The following is a 21926-nucleotide window of genomic DNA, read 5'->3' as shown; positions in this document are numbered from 1 at the left end:
GGACCTGAGGTTGAGCCCCAGCACCCATATCAAGCTGCTCACAACCTGCTGTAACTTCAGCTCAAGGGAGTAATGCAGCGCCCTCTTCGGTCTCCTGTAGGAACTGCACTCACAGCATACATAAATAATTAAAATTAAAAAAAAAAGGAAACAAGCCTTTCTGGTAGGTGCATTCGATCGTAATAAAAATGTATGATTGGAATGCCTTCATTCATAATTCTATCCACCCAGTCCTGGAAAAAAATCCAAATGTCTGTCGACCGGGAAATGTACATAACTTGCAGTACTCTTATATAAACGGGATTACACGTGACATAAAAAGGAGCCCTGGTAGTATGTGCAACCTGAATTTCCCAAATGAATGAAACCACTCACTCAACATTCAACAAAGCGAACGAAATGCTCTGAGAAGACAGACCTAAAAGAAGACCAGTAAAAGCACAGAGGCACAGATACACAGACACACACTCTAACACATCCACACGAAGCCATGGGAAAGAAAATACGACCCTCTGGGTCCGGGCAGGCCACGGTCCCCTCCTGTCACCCACACGAACGCTCACACCCCGTCGGCCGTTACCAGTGTAAGAACAGGGAAGCAGCTGAAGGGCTGTCCTCAGGCGTCCTGGGCCAGGCCGCCACTTGCTGGTCCCACGGGAACACAGAATCCCTGAAGGGGAGCACCCACTCGCGCCCCGAAACCCCTTACCTCCAAGTGCCTCAGGAGCTGAGTGGCGTTCGCCTCCGACTTAACGGCTTTGTACTGATTGATGCTCAGGAGCAAGGACTTCAAGCAGGCGGTGGAGTCCATCTCGACGTGCTGTCAGCGAACACCGACACCGGCCTGCCGCAGACTCCAGCTGTAGCCGCGCTCTATTTTTGATTTTTTGTAGGCTCCACCCTTTCCGCCCCGGATCTTCCTGTTCCGGTCTGACTCCGGAAGTGTCTGGGCCGCCTCTGGGCCTGCTGCCTGTGATTGGCGGGGTGGGCCTAGGGGCTCCGGAGGGGTTCGGGAATGTGGCTGGGAGCCGCCCCCGCCTCACGGCCCCTCAGCCCCCTTCGGCGCAGAGGCCGCGAGCTTTCAGCCGGAGGTCCGCGAAGACGCGAGATCTCGCGAGGAACGCCACTCCGGCGCAACCTGTGGAGGGGCAGCTAGGCGCGAGGGGGTCGCCGCATAGCGTGGGCTCTGGTTCCCGGGGATCCCTCGGCCTCGGCGCTGCAGGGTCTGGTTTTCGCTTGTGCGTCAGCCTCTACCCGGTCTACATGGTCGCTTTCCCCTAGTCTAGACACGGTGAGGAACTCGTAGCAGTTTCTTTGGGGCGTAGGTTTTGATGCGGCGGGGGGTGGGGCCTCAGGCTCTCCAGCAGCGGTCGCTTGTGTCCAGAGACGACTTGATGGAGGGTAAACCCGTGGGCGCCAGGGTTTCGTGGCGAGTTAGTTGTGACCTTACAATAGAATTTGTCAGACTCTCTAGGTATTACACCCTGGACTTGCTCCCCTGTGTGTTCTCCTCAGCGTTGGTTTCTATAAGGCGAAGGTGTCTTGTTCCTGTCTGGCATGCTTATTTTGTACATTTCTTGACTCCCAGAAAACGGCACTGTTGAGATTTTTTATTTAACTCAGAGGTAATGTTGTGCATTACATTGATCTGTAACGGAGTGAGTCAGCAACTGGTTCAGGAGCTTAAGCTAGGTTGTAGAAGAGAGTACGTGACCATTTGACGAAGAAGTTCGCCTGAAATGTTTTGTGAAATTGGAAAACATTTTTTTTTTTTCCTGTGCGTTACTACCTTTTAAAGACGGGATTTGTTTTCATATTAAAAACAAAAATAAAAGTAAAGCTAACTGATGGCTGAAAATTATTGTGCTGTTGAGATATTCACGAAAGAATTTGTAGCATATATTTTCACTCATGCATGCATTCATTTATTCATTCATTCAATTTTTTCATTACTCTCTTTACAGCCTGATCTCAGCCCCCTCCCTCCTCTCCTCCCAGTCCCACCCTCATGCCCTCCTACCCTCCTATCCTCCAAACCTTTCTCTCCCTTCTCATTGAAGGGGAGGCCTCCTCATTCATTCAGTTTTAAACAAATATGTATAATGGGCTAGGGATTGACTGCTACCCAGAACAAAGATGAGGAAGCAGTACCTTAGGAGAAATAAGGGAAATCATCTAAGTAGAAAAGTACTTTTGGAATTCACTTCATAAGTGAAAAATACATCATCAGTAAAATGTGGAGCCAGTTTACTTATGAACGTTTTTTGCACCTTTTTCTTTGTGTCTGCTTTTCACTGCTTCAATCTTTTCATGAAGTGAAATCCAGGAATAGTCTTTTTCATGATTGCTCATTCAATAAATTCTTATTTGAGCTTCTACAATGGGATGAGTGCTGTTCTGGTCACTATTCAGTCTTTGGGCATTGGATTTAACATCTGGTAATAAAAAATGTCATAAGCCAAGGAGAAAAAATACTCTAGAATAATAGTAATCAGAACAGGTAAAGAAGAGGTTAGAATAGGCTTCACTGGAGGGGCAGGGTGGCATTTGAGGAAATACTTTGAGAAATCAACCATACTTATAGCTACCAGTTAGTTGGAGTAACCTGGACAACTGGAAATACAACAGAATGCCAGGAAGAGAATGAACTAGAGGCCAGAGTACAAGTATAGAAGTAGTAGAGATATGGTGAAAAATAAGGTCATGTATTGGTCTTGTAGACTGTTATCAAATCAGTTTGTCAATGAGTTAAATTGTTGATTGATATGTCTTCCATATGAAAATACAATCATTGGTAAATGGAGTTGCAAGAATATAGTCAAGATTTTTCACATATAATGACAAGTGTTCAGCATCATCCCCATTTTGCCAAGTAGGAAAGGACCCAAGCTGCCTATGTAGAGTGCCATCTTTACAACTCCATAAAGTATTGGTGTCATTATTACCTCCATTTTCAGATAAACGACATACAGAATATTTTATAATTCTACATAAAGTTGAATAACTAGTGTGCTTAAGAGCAGACCTTTGTACTGCAGAGTGAGTCCAAATGAGATAATTTGTCATTTGTTTTTTATAGACATGTTTTTATTATCTGGATTTATATATACATCATAATTAGAATGATGTTTTTTCTTCCTGAGAGCAAAATATTTTCTGTGTTAACTATTTGAACTTAGCACCATACATTCTTTAAAGATACTGGTTCTAAATCCAGCATAATATTGTGTTCCAGGGGACAAGAGCATCTTGAAATAGATTGATTGCCCTAGTGGGGCTGACAGGAAGTAGTTTAGTTGACAAGTCAAAATTTTTAATAAAACTTTTTTGAGAAGATACAAATAAGTGGCTTTATTTTCAAGCTACTAGCATTGAGACCGGTGTGAGGTCTACTTTAATTTTTCTCTGCACTAGTAAGTTTTCCACCTGCATTCTGTAAGTGCCAGAGTTGGGATGGGTAGAGAATTCTTGGGCCTTTGCACAATCTCTGAAATGGGAACTTAACTAACAAATTAGTCTTGGGTAGCTTGGGCAGGTAACTTAGTCAAGATGAACAAAACACTTGGGTGGATTTTTGCAAAAATACACTCATGTACAGTCTGGGGGAAGTGACAGGTATATAACCAAGTGTTTAAAGTACAAATAGTTGTTATGTCTGCTAGCCACAGCCTTAAAAAATTGAAACCAAAACCACTTTTATAAATGAATAAAAGATTTTGCTGTAATAGCAGTAAATAAAAATGAGAGCTTAGAGCTCTGTGGCAAGAGCACAAAAGACTTTTTACTGATACAGATAACTACTCTTCTGCCAGTGAAAATCAGCCTCTGGATACAATCATTGATGGATGAGATGGTTAGGAAGTTAACAGTGCACTTCAGGTTACCCTCCAGTCAAAAAGGAGCCTGATAAGTTCTGCCAAAAAGCACTCTCAGTTGCAGGAAGACTGAATTGTCTTTCCTGCAACAGGAAAGTCTATTGAAATGAACGCATGGTGGAAACTAGATTCACCCTCTGCTATGTAATCCTGACTAAAGGTTTCTTCTGACCTCTTCTAGAATGTTAAGTACTTCTGTCCTGTTGTAGTTGTACAATGGTAGTATATCAGTCTTGCTGCTTCCTTTTGGTTACTGGGCTCTTAGGTCTTGCCAGCAGAGGCTGTAAAATGCAATTGTTGCTGCTAGGCACACATACCTGCTCTGCTAAACCTGGATAATCTGCTCACCTGGAAATTTCTTCATACAGATGTGTCACCGGTTGCATTTTAAACAGAAAAGCTGCTAGCCCTTCTTAAATATTAATTTAGCGTATAAATGTCTTGTTTTTTTTTAATTTCTCAACTCTTTAGATCTTAATATAGAACAGCTTAGAGAAAACTTCTGCCATTTTCCTTGTAGCCAGATTTTCCTCAATCTTTACATAAATCTTTCTTGTGATCTTCATAGTTATTAATTAAAGGAGACCTTACCAATCTTGAGTGTGTCACATATGCTCTTTGAAACTACCTCCTAATTACTGGAGAAAAAAAAAAAGTGTCCTAAAGGGAATAAATCAGGCACTATCTTTTCTCACACTTTGTAGGAAAGATATGGAGATCCATTGTATTTATATTGTTGTTGTCAGTTTCCTTTCTTTTCTTCAATATTTCTTCCCTTGTTCCAGAGCATCTAGCAACAGTTTTATTTACATTTATTTGCTATGTTGGTTCTGAGTTTACTAAATGGAATCAGTAAAGGAAAGCCAGCCTAACAGAGGGTCCTGAGTCTAGAGGCATAAACACACCATGAAGGAGATCAAGTGGGACTAATTTTATAGAAAAGTTGTTCTTGGAATAAATAGAGCTAAATAAATTCCAGAAATATCTTTAGTCTTATTGTTTAATTTGTATTGTCTGCATATTTTTTGTTCTTTCAAGAAACATCTGCAAAGAGCTGGGCATCGTGGCATACACTTTTAATCCCAGTGCTTTGGAGGCAGAAGTAGGTAAATTTCTGAGTTCAAGGCCAATCTAGTCTATGTAATGAGCTCTAGGACTTAAGACCCTGTCTTAAAAAAAAAAAAAAAAAAAAAAAAGCCTGGGGAAGAGAAGAAAAAGAAACATCTACAAAAGTTCTTTGGTATCTTATCTGGAGAATATACAAGAACTTATTACATCTCACCTCGTATTTTATGGAGCTGTACAATTACATGGTTTGGGAAGGAAAGTGGCTGTGTATGTAGCATCCTTATACTGAAAAGAAAAGAAATGTCCATTACTATTAATATTATAATTAAGTAAGAACAGATATTCTTGTATAGGAAGCCATTTGGAAATATCCATTAGTAACTCAACAATGTATCTTTTACTGTGAACTTACTGTAAAGAAATAACATTAATACAGTAAAAGGGTTATAAACCAATAGAGTTTGTAGATCAATTATAATAGGAAAAATGGGATATCTTGTATGCTGTAAAAAGATGGTTAAGAAAACCCTAATCAAACGTTGTTTGTGGCGATACAGCCTTCTCTCACAGGAGCATCATAGTTCAAGTCTTGCCTACACTACAGTGGGAGATCAAGGCTAGCCTAGGCAGCTTAGTGAGATCTTGTATCATCACATCCATGAATATTTGAATATTGTAAATTGGTCTTGATCAATGTATATATGCTCAAAGTTAGATGGGTAAAGAAAGAAGAATAATCTGGGAGTATTTGGGAAATTAATATGATCAAAGTGTGCTGTAGAAAATTCTCAAAAAACTAATAGAAATAAAAAAAAAAAGAAATACAAATGGGTAGGGAATAGAACTTGAAAAGTAGGTAGAGCACTTGTCTAGTGCACAGTTCCCAGGAGTAGAAAAACAACAATGTATAACTTTTATAATGCGAACAAAAATAAGAGATAGTTTTGATAAAGCATTCAGTGCTGCAAAAGAATAGATTTCAATATGATAAACTGATAAAATATACCTATGCCTAGAAAAAATGGATTCTAGATTATTATATTTGTATGTTAAAACTACATTATTATTTTATGGAAATACTGAGAAATTTTAAAAGCAACCATGTACTGGTCTATACAGGGAAGAAAGGAAAAAAAATGTATCTTCCTAATAAAAACAGTACTTTTCTTCTTATAGCTTTAAATGGCCATGGCAAAAGTCAGTTTGCAAGCACTGGAATAAGTCTTATAAAGGAACATTTTGCAAAATGGATTCTCTCACAGAAGAATTTTTTGTGAGGTAAGCAACCAAACTGCAGCTGTTATATTCCAAAGACAATATAGCATTAGACTTTTCTTCATGAACTTTGAAAATTCTTATATATATCACTGTGTTTCAAGGCATTTTAGCAGCTTTGATTAGAGGAAATTGTAGTCTTAGTAAAATGCTGTTTTTATTTTTTCTTTTTTTATTATATATTTGGTTTTTAATAAATTACAGTTTATTCAATCTGTATCCCTGCTGTAGTCCCTCACTCATCCCCTCCCAATCCTACCCTCCCTTTTTCATCTCCTCCCATGCCCCTCCCCAAGTCCACTGATAGGGGAGGTCCTCCCCTTCCATTTGACCCTTGCTTATCAGGTCTCATCAGGACTGTCTGCATTGTCTTCCTCTGTGGCCTGGCAAGGCTGCCCCTGCCTCAGGGGAAGGTGATCAAAGAGCAGGCCACTGAGTTCATGTCAGAGACAGTCCTTGTTCCCATTACTAGGAAACCCACTTAGAGATTGAGCTGCCATGGGCTAGATTTGTGCAGAGGTTCTAGGTTATCTCCATGCATGGTCCTTGGTTAGAGTATCAGTCTCAGAAAAGATTACTATGCCCAGAAGTTTTGGTTCTGTTCCTCCTTGTGGAGGTCCTGTTGTCCCCTGCACTCAACCTAAAGTTTGGCTGTGAGTCTCAGCATCTGCTTTTATAACTTGCTGGGTAGAATCTATCAGAGGCTCTCTCTGGTAGGCTCCTGTTCTGTTCCCTGTTTTCTCCCTGTGTCCTGTTTGCCTTTCTGAGTAAGGATTGATAATCTTACCCAGAGTTCTCCTTGCTTAGCTTCTTTAGGTGTACAGATTGTAGTATGTTTATCCTATGTTATATGTCTAATATCCACTTATAAGTAAATATATAACATGTGTGTCTTTCTGCTTCTGGGATACTCAGGATGATCTTTTCTAGATCTCAACATTTGCCTGCAAATTTCATGATTTCCTTGTTTTTAATTGCTGAGTAGTAGTCCATTATGTAAGTGTACCACAATTTCTGTATCCATTCCTCCACTGAGGGACAGACATCTGGGTTGTTTCCAGATAATGGCTATTACGAATGAAGCTGTTACAAACTTGGTTGAGCAAATGTCCTTATTGTATACTTGAGTATATTTTGGATATATGCCTAGGAGTGGTATATCTGGTTGTCTGAGAAAGTACCAGATTGATTTCCAAAGTGGTTGTACAAGTTTACATTCCCACCAACAATGGAGGAAGGTTCCCCTTTCTCCACATCCTCTCCAGCATGTATTATCACTTGAGTTTTTGATCTTAGCCATTCTGATGGGTGTAAGGTGAAATCTCATGATCATTTTGATTTGCATTTCCCTGATGAGTAAGGATATTGAGGATTTCTTTGTTTTTCTGCCATTCCATATTCCTCTATTGAGAATTCTCTGTTTAGTTTTGTACCCCATATTTTAATTGGATTGCTTGATTTATTGCTTTTTAACTTCTTTAGTTCTTTATATATGCTGAATATCAGCCCTCTGTCACATAAAGAGTTGGTGAAGATCCTTTCTCAATCTGTAGGCTGTTATTTTGTTATGATGACAGTGTCCTTTGCTTTAGAGAAGCTTTTCTGTTTCATTAAGTCCCGTTTATTGATTGTTGATCTTAGCACCTGTGCTGTTGGTGTTCTGTTCAGGAAATTGTCCCTTGTGCCATTGAGTTCAAGGCTCTTCCCTACTTTTTCTTCTAACAGGTTTAGTGTTTCTGGTTTTATGTTGAGGTCTTTGATCCTCTTGGACTTTAGTTTTGTGCAGGGTGATAAATATGGATCTATTTTCTTTTTTCTACATGTAGACATCCAGTTAGACCAGCACCATTTGTTGAAGATGCCATCTTTTTTTTTTTTTTTCCATTGTATGGTTTTGGCTACTTTGTCAAAAATCAAGTATCCTCAGGGGTGTGGGTTTATTTCTGGGTCTTCTGTTTGATTCCATTGATCCACCATTCTGTTTCCATACCAGAACCATGCAGTTTTTATTACTATTGCTCTGTAGTACAGCTTGAGATCAGGGATGGAGATACATTTAGATGATCTGTTGTTTTACAAGATTGTTTTAGCAATTCTGGGTTTTTTGTTTTTGCATATGAAATTGAGAAATGTTCTTTCAAGGTCTGTAAAGAATTGTGTTGGTATTTCGATGGGAATTGCATTGACTCTGTAAATTGCTTTTGGCAGGATGGCCAAAAGCCAGGTTTTCGAGGAGATCTTTAGGGAAACTCCTCTAGCTTAAGTAAAAAGGACCCTAGAGTGTGCCATATCTGGGGGCAATTTTTTAAAGGTACAGTCATCACTTAAATTTTTTTCTTTCTTGGGTGTTTGGCTGTTTTGCTTGTATATATTTGTGTGGACCTTATGTGTGCAGTGTGGGGAAAAAGCCAAAAGAGGGAATTAGATCCCTTGGAATTATAATTCATAAATATGAGCTACGATGTGGTTTCTGTGAATTGAAATTGAGTCCTCTGGATGACAAAACAATGCTCTTGACCACCAAGTGATCTCTCCAGCTCCACTTGGGACATTTTTTTCTTTTTAAGCAAGGTAGTGTTTTAACAGGCACTTAACATTGACTATATTGTCTTTATTTTTGTAGTTTTTTTAAATTAATTCTTAATTTATACAAGGTAGCAAGCATAACATAAAAAAAACTATTTATTGGTTCCTTGGTACTTAGAGAGTAAGACCTAAGAAAAAAGCATTGTAAGTAGAGTGTCTGATGTAGTAGGAACATATGTAAAAAGTATATCTGTAGGCAAAGTACATAAGTAAAATATTGCAGACACTGAGTTTGTAGGAGAAATTATACTGACTATACTTTGAGTTTTCATACAGTGACATTAGACTTGATTTTTAAAGAAGAGAAACAGTTGATGAGTGTACAAGCAGGAGAGAATAGAAGATCAAAATGTACTTAAGAGTCTAAGTTAGTTGTACGTGCCTCTAATGGTAGCTAATCACAGTCTAAGGTAAGAGGTCATCAAATTTGAAGTGAGCCTGCGAAATTTATTCCTTGGCCCTGGAAAATGATGATGTAGTTCAGAAGTAGAGCACTTGCCTAACAGATACTGATTTCTAAGTTCAATCCTGCTACTACACACACCCCTAAAGTATATACAGAACAAAAACAAAAAACAAAACCAGAAAGGAGAGTATACTTAAGAATTTTTAAAAAATATATTCACTTTACATCCCAGTTGTTGTCCCTCCCTCAACTCTTCCGCTCTTCCCCTTCCTTCCTCGTTTCCCGTCCCGCCCTAGTCCTCAGAAAGGGGGAGGCCTCCTCCCTTACCATCTGACCACAGCCTGTCAAGTCTCTCAAGACTGCATCTTCTTCTTCTGTAGCCTGGCAAGGCCAACCCCGCCAGGCTACATCTGCATCTTGGACTGATAACTATATTAGAGTGATTATGAAATGGACGTAGCAAGTGTTGAAGATCATATTGCATTCCTTTAGGTCTTGAAAGGCTTCAGACTACTGCTGCATTCATTCCTAGATAATATGAGATTGTTAGGAGACTACGAAATTAAAAAAAATAGTTAGCTATGTGTACTGAGAGCCATACTTTGGATTGTTTCTATAGTCTCAGTTTTCCCAGATGAAATCAGTTTATACATATTAAATGACTCAAATGCACACATAAATTAAAGCAAGTCATACTTATAAAGTATAATTTTATGTAATTCAGTTTTTCACCTGAATATTTTATGTACCACTATGCTGAATTGTTAAGAGCACAGAAATCACATATGATCCTATATTATAATTCCCATCTGAAACAAAACAATTTTATAAATTGTTAGGTCATTATATAACATTGCATATGTTAACACTGGAGTCAATATTAAAAGCAGAAGCTGTCAAGTTACTGCTTATTACCAAAACAACTCATGAGTTTTAAATGTGCTTGATAGTCTCTCTCAATGAATGTGTTTTGAAAATCTGGGCAATTTTAAGTTTAGATGTTCTTAACCAAAAATAAAGTTATCTATATGAGAACTTTTTAATTCCTGCATTATGGTGTATACCTGTTATTTATTTGTTTTGATTTTTTTTCTTATATTTGAGAGAGAGAGAGACAGAATATAAAATAGGGAGGATCTGGAAGAAGGAAATATATTTGTATAAAATTAAAGAAAAAAACATTCCAACAAAACAAGTGTTATTGTTTGTGTGTATATACATAGGTATATATGCACATGTACATGTTTATATATAAACATATATATATATACACATGTATGTATATTATTTATTATTTATATATATACACCTTCCTAGCCACATATGTATATACACTTTCCTAGCCCTTTTTATGTTTTTTTCATACATATCCATACACATAAAGAAAATCATCCTTTCCAAAGACTTCTTTGCCTTGGTATAATGCTATTTCTTGTGTGTATGGTCTGTGAGTTTGTGTGTGATTTATATGTATGAATGCGTACACTTACCCCTTCAGAACTGTGTAGAATTCTGAGATCAATGTCAGGTTTTTTCCTCTATCACTGACCTACCTTAATTTTGAGGCAGCATCTCTCACTGAGCTTGGAGTTCCTCTTTCTATTCTGCAGGCTGGCCAGGTGATCTATGCAGCCCCCACCACAGCAGCTTTGGGGATGTTATGCCTAACTTTTTAACTTGGGTTCTGGGAATACAATCTTAGGTCCTTAGTTTTGCAAAGCAAGCATATTTCCAGCTCTGCTAGTAAGGTTTTCCCCTATATTTTTTAGCTGTTGTGCATCTGGTAAATGTGCAGGGTTGAATATACCAGTTTGCTGGGTTTTCTACCATTATTAAGAAAGGGATTAGCATAACTTTCCCCTAACTTGAACCTCCAAAGAGATGCAATACCTATTTCCATGTCAGACTTTGATATACATTTATGATACTTTTTTGGCTTTGAGATAATGGCTTAGTTCTTTGAGTCTTTACTGCTAATTTTTGATATTTGTGAGAACATTCTCTTAATACACATTTTTTTTTGTTTTTTGTTTTTTTTTAGTGGAAATCCTGATGTAGAAGAGCAGACCAAGGAAGAAACTGAGAATAAAGTAGAGAATCCAGTCAGTGAGCTGGTAAGAAAAAATTAATTCTCATTAATGTTTAGTAAATTAGCATTGAGTTATTATATGAAGTCATACTGCAAAGACTACGTGTAAAATTTTTAGCAAGTCACTTTTTGAAAATGTGAATTTTTCATAAATTCTGAGATGATTCATGAATTTCTGAGATGATTGCTGCTGTCAAGGATAGTTTAATCTTCATGAGAAGCTGAACTGACTCACCCAGAAACATCTTAACAATCAGGCTTCATTTGTTAATGTGTTTTTTATTGCAATACTGTAGATGAAGTCATACTAGGCAAGCACTATATCCTCCTAACCTCATTTATCATGAAAAGGAAAATTTCAAACAAAATCAAGCCGAGAATATATATATACATATATATATACATATATATACATATATATACATATATATACATATATATGAATATATATTCTAAGCTAGGAATGTATATATGCATATACACACATATATATGTGTATAGATATACACATGTGTATAGATATACAGATAGATAGATAGATAGATAGATAGATAGATAGATAGATAGATAGATAAAAATGAAACATTCCACAGTTGGGCATTTTTAGTAACTCAAGCTCTTTGTGTCTATAATAAGCTGTTTGTTTGGATTGTTAGGAACTGTGACACCATATTCTCAAAGCTTGTATTGTGAGGAATGGTTTATTCTTGTGTTTTATGGTTCTATTACTTACATACATATATATGCATATGTATATACATACACACATGTATATATGTATGTATGCACATATACATATGTGTGTACACATATGTACATATACACATATGTATATGAAAACTTTACTTCTTTAAAAATATTTTTGTTAATTTTATGGCTAGAATAAATGAAACTATTATTAGGTATAATTTAATAAATTAAATGTCTTATAGGACAAACAGAAAATGGATATACATGCTGATCTTGACCCTGTTAACCCACTATTAGAAGTAAAGAAGCTATTAAATGCAATCAATTCTCTACCGAAAGGTGTGTTCCCTAACATTGAAAAGTTCGTACAAGAAGATTTGTCCTTCCAGACTATGCAGGTAACAACATCATTTCTCTTAAGTGCAGATGTACAGTTGCCGCACATGACTTTTAAAGCTCTGTGGTATAATAAAAGTCTTAAAATCTCCATCTGATATTTACAAAATGTTTTGCTGTCAACCTTGACTATAGATTTATTAACAAAATTTTTAAAAGTCATCATAGGAATGTATGTTTGTAGTTGCAGTAGTAAACTGTAGAGTTTAGTGGTTCTTTTGATTCAAAATGTAACATGTGCCACTCCTTGCCAGGGACCATTGTTTTTGTTTTCTTAATTTAAAAAACATTGACAATTTTCTTCAAAAATGTAAGGAAAATATATAATTTTTGTATTTATTAATAAATTAATTTTATATAGAATGTATAGTAGATTGGGATCATTTTATATCCTTTCCGCTTTTGACCACTTTACAACTGAGAAATTTTTACATCACCCAGTTGTCTAATATGCAGATCAAACAGTTACTACTAAGAAAACATAAATTTATTTGATATAGATATAATTTGGTATTTATTAAAAACAGTAGTAACTAATATGTTAGATGTTCACTTTTACACAAAGAATTAAATCTTGGATGAATATTTGTATTACAATGTAGTAAAATTTTCCATTGTTAAAAAAGTACGTGTGTTCTTCTTTATTGTATTGTTTTGTTTTGTTTAGACAAGATCTTACTATTTAGCCCAAGCCTTCCTGCAACTCTCTATGTAGACTAGACTGGCCTCCTACTCATAAAGACATGCCTGCCTAAGTCCTCTGAGTGTTGGTGTTAAGATATTCAACACCATCCCTGACTCTGTATTTTGATTTTATAATTATCAATGTTGAGTGTCTGTTTTCTAGACACAACAGGAGTAGCTGTCAGTATTCTGTCTATACCAGAAGCTCAAACAAAAGAATAGGGTGTTAAAAGTTCTACCTAGCATCTAGAGAAAGAAACATTCTATGTGTGCTAGAAAATGGGAGGAATTAGAAGTGGGATTGATATCTTTTTTAAAGTAGTAGAAGAGTTGCCAGCTTCTTGCTTGTCAAGGCAAAGAAGTGTGTATGTAAGAAAATCCCTGATTAATTTAGATTGGTTAACAATAAACATAATCTTTGTCTTCAACAAGGTTTATACATTTTTCTTTTTGTATAATGTATTTAGAAATTCAAACTCTCAGAAAGTATCATCTCAATTATACTTCGCAGAGGGAAGTCGCAGCTAATGGCCAGGCTGGGGAAGAAATTGTTCCTGCTTTAACATTACATATTTTGATAACACAACTGGAAACAGCACTTAGAAACATTCAAGCTGCTAATTATACTGTGAGTATTTTGCATCAAATGTTTGAAATCATGGACTTGTATAACTTTTTATATTATTATTATTATTATTATTATTATTATTATTATTATTATTATTGTGAGAACAACAGCATGTGCCTATTTGTATTTTTCTTAGATTAAAAGACACTTGAACTAGTGGGACTGGACATCCACTGTTATAAACAGTCATGAACTTTAGGAAATCATTCAGACACAGAAAAATAGCTACATAGAGTCCAAAATGTTGAACAGAGAATAGGATCACAGTCACCAAGGTAGGATGGAAAGGAAGAGTTGAAGAGATGTTGGTCAAACTCTATGAAACTTCAGTTAGATTAGAGGAAGAATCTTTGAGAGAGCTATTACACCTTATTATGATTACGGTTAAAAACAATGTATTGCATTGTTAAGAATTGCTGGTTAGATTATAAATTTTTACCAAAAGAATGATAACTATGTAAGGCCATTCATGTAGAATGAACTTTATTTAGTCATTCTACAATATATATTTAATTCGAATATTGTTGTATATCATAAATGTGTATTTGTCAATTAAAATTTAAAAAAAATAGTCCCTCATTTTTGCTACTTATTAGCCTCTTCTCTTTTGTTACCCTGCTGTGTCTGCAGGACACATATTTTTTTCTTCACCCACTATCTCAGACTCTTAGACTTTCTGTTCTGCTCACAGTGACCCAAAGGTCTTGGAAGAAGGGGTTGTATTAATTATGTACCATTCCACAGTCACTTTGACCAATTATAGATCTCCATGCTAATCACTGTCTACTGCAAATAGAAATCTATCTGATAAAGGTTGAGAAATACTTTAATTTATTATAAGTCATTAGGAGTCAGATTAATCCTATTTAAGAACATAATAGTATGAGGACTTGTGACCTGTCTAGCCTGATAGTAGTGGCAGAGATGGGTTTTTTTCTTCAGGAGCAGGACTTAAATCTAATAAGAAAGTTGCTGGTTACTCATAAGATGTTTGTGTAACCATTGCACCAGTGGGTATTAGGCCAAACATTATTATTACTCATATAGTTCACAGATAGGAATTGATGATTATTTTTCTCCTCCTGTAGTGTATATAAAACGTCCTAACACTGTGAAAGCCAGCCAATGGAGATGATGGTTCTAGCTCAGTATCATGGTCTGTGACTCAAGTACATGGTATCTCCGGCAGTACTGTGCAGTTCTGGAGAATAACCAGGAGCAGTGCTTGAGTATCTACAGGATAGACACTCATTGACCAACAACATGAAGAGAACTAACCCATCTTGGCAGTGGGCTTTTTATTTGTTAGCCTGTAGAGTTTTTTGATAACCAGAATGCTATGTAATTTAAGAGAGAAAGCTTATTTTTTAAAAAGCTAAATGAAATGACTTTTAATTGAATTTGCTTTGATCTTTTTTTTGATCAAATTCCTTTTGCAGACAATTTTATTAAATGAAAAACATGCTTCTCTGTGGTTATTAGCAAATTATGGGTAATAAAATGAAAATTTGCACTCTTTTTAATAATTATTAAGTAAGTAGGTCAAGGACTTTCAGTTTAATCCTGTTAAACTGAAAAGTAGCATGGTGTAAATAACCAATTGATAAACTTTTTTCTTAGGCACATCAAATCAATATTGGTTATTACTTGACATTACTGTTTTTATATGGAGTGGCACTTACTGAAAGAGGAAAGAAAGAGGTATGTAGCATGTATTATTTACCTTATAAATCTTTTTATATACCTTGGCATCATTGTAGCAATTGAAAGTGTTGATTTAAAAACAGAAAACAAAATAAAAACCTTGAAGACTTCCTATAACTTTTTTCTTCTTATTTGTATTAGTCAATAACTATGTTGAAGATTTGTGTTGTGATTAAAAATAAAGAGTAAACAATACTAGCTTATACTTAAGCAATCTTTTCTAAGACTTTTTATCTCTTTTAAATATTCCTTATTTGTATGCTTAATGCATATCAATCTTTTAAATAAAGCTTAATCTCTTTATTTAATCTTACTTTTGTGAAATATAAACTTACCTCATTTTCTTATGTTGTCAAATGAAAGTGAAACCAAATGAGTAAAAATCTGGAAATAAACTAAAAATATTCTTTTTAAATTTATCATTGATTATGTTATTTAAATTTTTATAGCCTTGGTAACCTTTTACTTTCTTTTTTACCAATCCATGCTCTTTACTAAGTTTTAATATACACATAAACACCCCAGGAGCATCTTGGAACCAATTCTAATCTTAAGTTACAAGTCTATATTATGTTACATTTCCATGTTGTGTTTTGCCTCTTACAAGAAACTATACCATGGCTAAGGAGTCACCTATTTCCAGTTTTCAAAGCTCGGAAGATTATGCTGTTACTAGGTTTTTTTTTAATAATGTTAATTACATTCTAATAATTGTCAGATGTGTTTCTGTTTGACAATTTTTTGCTATTTTAGATCTAAAAATTGTTATAATTTCCCTTGAAATAGTTAAAAATCTGGAGTTAAAGCTTTTGTGTTTATAAATGATGTTACTTGGTACCTTATCTTTATAGTCATTTTTAGAGATGATAAGATTATAGATATTAATACATGACCAGATGCCTAGCTCGTCATTCTTTTCTTAAATGTATCCTAAAGCTTTCTAGTTGGGGAAAGAATATCTACTTTAAAGGAAAAAAGCATATTTACACAGCTAACTATTATGCCACTATAGGACTGCACAGAAGCTGAAAATAAATTTTTGGTGATGAAGATGGTGATCCAAGAGAATGAAATTTGTGAAAACTTTATGTCTTTAGTTTATTTTGGACGTGGTTTGCTTCGATGTGCTCAGAAGAGGTAAGCATTCTATTTATAGGTATATTTTTACTGCTAACTTTCATTATTAAAAATGGGAATCATATTTGTACAGCATACCATTGATCACAACATTTGTCGTCTCAGAGTGTTTTTCTTTCTAGTTGTGGTAGTTAATAATTCCATGCAGTTGGAAATAGTAAATGTGGAACTTAGTAGACCATGGCAGTTTGAGGCAGTCCAGCATCAACATTAGTAATATGGGCTTTAGAATCTGACAGACCTGATTCGAATACAATTTTTCTACCACTTACCCTAAGAAACTTAACTTTGCTAAACCTCATTATTCTGATATCTAAAATGAAACAAAAATTAATATCTGTATAATAAAAAATATACATAAACTATTTACAGGGTGAGTAACAGTGCGCGCACACACACACACACACACACACACACACACACACACAGACCCACAGTAGATGATAAATGATGATTGTAGTTACTGGCATTCTTACCACTGAGTTTTTTAAGTATAAGTGCCCTGATACAGAATTAAACCTATCTGTAGTCCCAGCAATAAGGAGTTAGAGATAGTTGTATCATGAGTTCAAAGTCAGCCTAGGCCATAGAGTTAGGCTTCTAAGAACTAAAAGCAAACAAATGAAGACAAGAAAGGTCCAAGTATTGAGCTCTATGAATCTGAAGTGTTATATATTTTAAGAACGTGAATTATACAGTGAAACCTACGTAAAGTCTTTGTTCGCTTCTCTGTGAATATTTGTCACATCAATCATTTGTAGTATTTACCTTAAACATCTATCATAGATCATGGATTGTGCTGGTGCCTAGCAATATAGTCCTTTACAAAACAAGGCAGTTGTGCTTATAGAACTGAAAGTATTGTGAAGGATACAGATTTTAATGAAATAATCATTCAAAATAGTTAGTAATGAAAAATGAAACCTGTAGAGGGAAATATGGTAAATAATCAGCAAAAGTCTGAGGATGTGATTGTTGACTGGGACATAAAGGATCACTAAGAAAAAGATATCCTCTACCATGACTCTTTTGGGCTAGGGAATCAGAGAGTTTCCTTTTCTTATTCACTGAGTTTGGTTAGAGTGACATCATCGGTGTACCAGGGTCAGTATGATGGTTTGTGGAATGTAAAGATCAAAATGGAAAGATGGTTCTCTGATAGTGTGAGATACTGAATGTAACCCAAATCAACACAAAGATATATACTGTTACCTTTCCTGAGAAAGGCAAACTACTTTCTTTTTTTCTGTGTTATATTAGAACTCAGAGAGAGCTGCCTGCCTCTGTCACCCCAGTGCTGGGATTAAAGGTGTATGCCACCACTCTCAGCTTTCTTCTGTCTTGATTAGAGTTGAAGAGAATATTCTCTAGATCATTAGTACCCCAAAGCCAAAAGTACCCAAAAGTGTCAGAATCATACTTTTTATTTTTAGGTTGTTTTTCTATATTTCAGCAATGTCTTAAACAAGTGCATTTGGTCTTTGAAAATGGTAGGTTGCTGAGCTTTGGTTGTAGTATTGATACACTTGATTAAGCAAATCACCTACCAAAAATTACAATATTCTATACAACTAATGTTGGAATAAAATAGAAATAAACAAAAAAATTGGTCAAATAGCAGAAATAGTAGCTTTTGAAAGCTAACAAGTAAAAGGAACACGACTATGCATTCTTCCCTGGACTAGAGGATATCACTGAGCTTATTGAAGTCATTGATGCCCGTTCATTATATATTTCACCGCGTTGGTCAGTACCTTTTTCAGGAACATTACACCTTTGATTGCTATGTCCAGTGCAAATCCAGGAACAGACCTGCCTGGGGCAGCAAGGGAAGCTACAAACACAGTCGTAGATGTGGACAGAAACTGGGATCAGGTGGTCTAGGCTCCCAGCTAGAAAACCACAATTCCCTGGAAGCTCAGCATGTTTGTTATATACAGTTGAAGAGTTTGAATAACTCAGACAGGCAGAGATATTACATAGAGTTGAACAAGAAGGCAGGGTTATTACATTCAGATAATGAGTGACAGGGTTCATCATATACAGCTGGATCAAGGGGACAGGTTCAGCTAATGTCAGTAGGAGTAGTCTCTGTAAGGGAGCAGTCTTTCATCTATAAATATACAGAGGCAAAAAGCTGTGTTGACATTTTCTGCACATAATTGTCAGTGCTCACACTTGGCCCTCTAAGAAAGGCTTTGCCATCCTGAGCCTGTAGCCGTGGGATCTTTGACAGGACCATGACCAAATTTACTCAGGACTTCACTCACTCAGGGCTTTATCCACTACCTGTAAGTGATAGGTTCTGTGTGCTTACATAGCAGTGCCATTCTAACCCCTAGAACCTCCTGATTCTGTTAATCTTAGGCCAAAAAGTTTGTATCTCATTTACTGCTGGTCATAATTGTATCAAATTTCTGGAAGCAAGTTAGGATTGGCTTCAGGTGTCCATGCAAGAATAATGAATCTTGACTTCTGTCTGAGTTGTGTACTTCCTCATGTAGGCTTGTATTTGTCCCTTGTTTTCACATTCTTAGGATATCCTTCCATGTTTCTTTCCTGTCAGCCATACTGTGCATTTTCTAGGTGAATGCCTCTTTTTTTTCCCCTTCTTCCTAAACTTAGACCTTGTTTTCTGTCTTGGGCCCTTCACTATGCCTTACCCTAGATGTCCTAGCTCAAAGGCAGTGAGTGGAGAGAGAAAAATATCTGAAGATGATCTTTTTTGAGATGTGAATCTCTGATGATAATTTTTCATGATCTTTAAGACCAAGGAAGAAGAAATCCTTTCTACTCAAATTGGTCAACAGGAATTTAGAGACTTGCGATTTCTGAGCACATTCACATATATATCCTCAATTTCAGATCTCTGGGTCTATTTATTCTTTATCAAAGCCCTGATTTTAGCATAGTAGTCCCATTGAGGCTGGCCTGAGGTCCCATTGCAATTGTTTTACCTTTTATTACAAAATTCTGGCCTCAAGTTTGGCATAACATGCTGCTCGAATTCATTAAGTACCATAGCATAGTATCCTTCTAGCTTTTACAGGGTGTCCTGAGTTGATAATAGCCTGTCAAGGCCGTGCATTTGTTTTTCTTTAGTTTGTCCTATCTTATAATTAAATTTGACCCTATTTTCAGCACAGATTGAGTATAAGAGATGAGAATCAATTTAAATGCTGCCTTAGAGGCCTTCTGGCTTTCAAAGTGCATGCTAAATTAATAGTTGGCTGACCTATACCTGTCATTCTCTTTCTTCAAGGCCTCCAAGACAGTTAACAAAGGCCAACCAACTCTACAACCCCTTTAATTACCATGGCCCCTATACTGTTCAAGCTTGAGCTACTACATAACCTAGTGCCTCCCCTTCTACCTGTATTTCATCCCAGTCTGCCACAGGTGAGAGTCATAGTATTTATTTCTACAGCATGCCAGAGCTTATCACCACCTTCCTTGGGTTTCTTTTTCCTTCATTGACAACTGTGTATAGTACTGGAGTCCAGTTCAACTAACCTTACTTTAAACTGCCTTGCAGATATAATGGAGCACTACTAGAATTTCACAAGAGCTTACAAGAAATAGAAGATACAGATGATGAGTGGTTTGAAGTAGATCCTACAGATGATGAAGATTTATCTACAACTTTCAAAGTAAGAAGTTATTTAAGTATAGTTTGCCTTCTGTGAGTAATGAGAATCATTTTTTACAGCTTTTCTTTCTTTATTTATTAATTACACTTTATTCACTTCGTATCCCCCCATAAGCACCTTCCCCCTCCCCTCCCAACCCAGCCTTCCTTCCCCTTCTTCATGCATGCCCCTTCCCAAGTCCACTGATGGCAGAGGTCCTCCTCTGCTTCTCTGCTTTCTTCTGATCTTAGTCTATCAGATATGAGAATCGTTTTTAACAAGTAATCTTAAAATCAAGTAGCTACTGTTCTATTCTTTTATTGGTAATTAGCTTTTTGTGTAAGAAAGAACCTTATTCTCATTAACTGGTGCAGAGTGTGAGCACAATTAGACAACTAAAGGAAGCAGTGTCATTATTTTCAAGTCCTAAGAAGACCAGTAGCTGAATTAGCTGAGTTATTGTCTTTTTAAAACCCACATGAAATACTTAACTTGCCTTTTTTAATAATTACATTTGGAATTATTTTGTTTTTAACTTAATTTATAAAGTATTAAATGCTTTGTATAGAAAATTTACTCCTTTTATCTAAAAAGAAATTTTTACTGTTTTATTCAAATGTAGAAACCATTCTTGGCTATCTGTTTTTGTCTTTCTGTGTATACATGCATGTACATACTAATAATTTCCTGTGTGTTTATTTAAAATTGACATAATGGGGCATCCATTTAGGTTTAATTTTGAAATGTATATTCAATGTTTTAGTAGTTAGGTCCTTTTACACCAAGTTTTGTTTCGTGTGAACTATCTTGCTTAAATATACTCAGTCATTTGTCATTGTTTACTTCATTTAACCTAAACTTTTCAGTTTTTCACATACAAGTATACAAATAAAATAAACTTTTTATATTTCTCATATCATTTCATTAGAATAACATTTGCATAGCAGAACTATGAAGCCAGCGCTCATAGGCTTAGAAAATTGTTGATATGTGCTTTTATACTTTTTGTTACAACAGTTGGACAAGTGTATATTCATTATAAAATGTGAGAGCTTCAAAAAAAAAGTGAGAGCTTCTACAAAACTTCTGAGTATTGTCTGCTTTACAGGCAGTTTTTGTGCAAAATTATGGGCTGCATTATTTAAAGTGAAAATAGCTACATGTTTCTTTTACTTTAAACCTTCTGAATAGGTACATTTTAGCTGACATTAAAGCTAATAACATTCTTGAAAACAAAGACATATTGCACAGAAGTGCTAAATTAGGTATCGGTTATAAGAGCTGAAAGGACAAATTTCAGTGAGGCATTTTTTAAAAACCTTTCTGAGTGATCATACTCCACTGATGGTTTCTGTGCCACTGTCCACAGAAGTAGAGTTTTAACTGACTGACTAAATAACAACTTTGTATATTTTAAAGAATAACTTTGTTCCTATCTAATCCAGTCTCTGATTTTTTTAGGTTTTTACTGTTTTCCTTCCTCTTTTAATTACTTTCCTTATATACAAATTTTTTTCAGTAAAATTTTATGTTATGCAAAGAAGTTTGTATAGGCAATTTATTAAAAAATATTAAAGACTTAAAAATTGAATTTTTGCCTCAGTGTCTGTAACTGTAATTCCTAGTCACTCATCCCCACCCCCATACCCGCTTACCTATTCAAGAGCTGTCCTAGTATTTCAGTCTTTTAGGTATTGTCTTGCCATTTCAGTATAACATATGCAGGACTAGACAGCTCCTGCATGTATATAACACCTCC

The 21926-nt window shown here is 35.9% G+C and overlaps 2 protein-coding genes across 5 annotated transcripts in view; one reads left to right on the top strand and one right to left on the bottom strand.

Moving 5' to 3' along the window:
• Cip2a (cellular inhibitor of PP2A) overlaps positions 1 to 917 on the bottom strand; it is a 31374-nt gene extending 30457 nt beyond the window's left edge. Inside the window, exon 1 of the mRNA XM_021660962.2 lies at positions 710 to 917. Within this exon, the coding sequence (XP_021516637.1) occupies positions 710 to 811 (102 nt within the window). The 5' untranslated portion in view covers positions 812 to 917. The remainder of the gene's footprint in view (positions 1 to 709) is intronic.
• Positions 918 to 970: 53 nt separating this feature from the next.
• Positions 971 to 21926, top strand: part of Dzip3 (DAZ interacting zinc finger protein 3) — a 66455-nt gene continuing 45499 nt past the window's right edge. Inside the window, exons 1-8 of one of the 4 annotated variants that reach the window (XM_060370498.1) lie at positions 971 to 1291; positions 6120 to 6221; positions 11252 to 11324; positions 12232 to 12387; positions 13581 to 13697; positions 15318 to 15398; positions 16414 to 16538; positions 20074 to 20188. In XM_060370498.1, coding sequence (XP_060226481.1) covers positions 6190 to 6221; positions 11252 to 11324; positions 12232 to 12387; positions 13581 to 13697; positions 15318 to 15398; positions 16414 to 16538; positions 20074 to 20188 — 699 coding nt within the window. In that variant the 5' untranslated portion in view covers positions 971 to 1291; positions 6120 to 6189. The remainder of the gene's footprint in view (positions 1292 to 6119; positions 6222 to 11251; positions 11325 to 12231; positions 12388 to 13580; positions 13698 to 15317; positions 15399 to 16413; positions 16539 to 20073; positions 20189 to 21926) is intronic. The other 3 variants (XM_060370497.1, XM_060370500.1, XM_060370499.1) reach the window with 3 other exon arrangements.

This window comes from Meriones unguiculatus, chromosome 17, assembly GCF_030254825.1.
Source record: "Meriones unguiculatus strain TT.TT164.6M chromosome 17, Bangor_MerUng_6.1, whole genome shotgun sequence".
Lineage (NCBI taxonomy): Eukaryota > Metazoa > Chordata > Mammalia > Rodentia > Muridae > Meriones > Meriones unguiculatus.
Note: the sequence above shows the minus strand (reverse complement) of the source record. Positions and strands in the feature narration are given on the sequence as shown.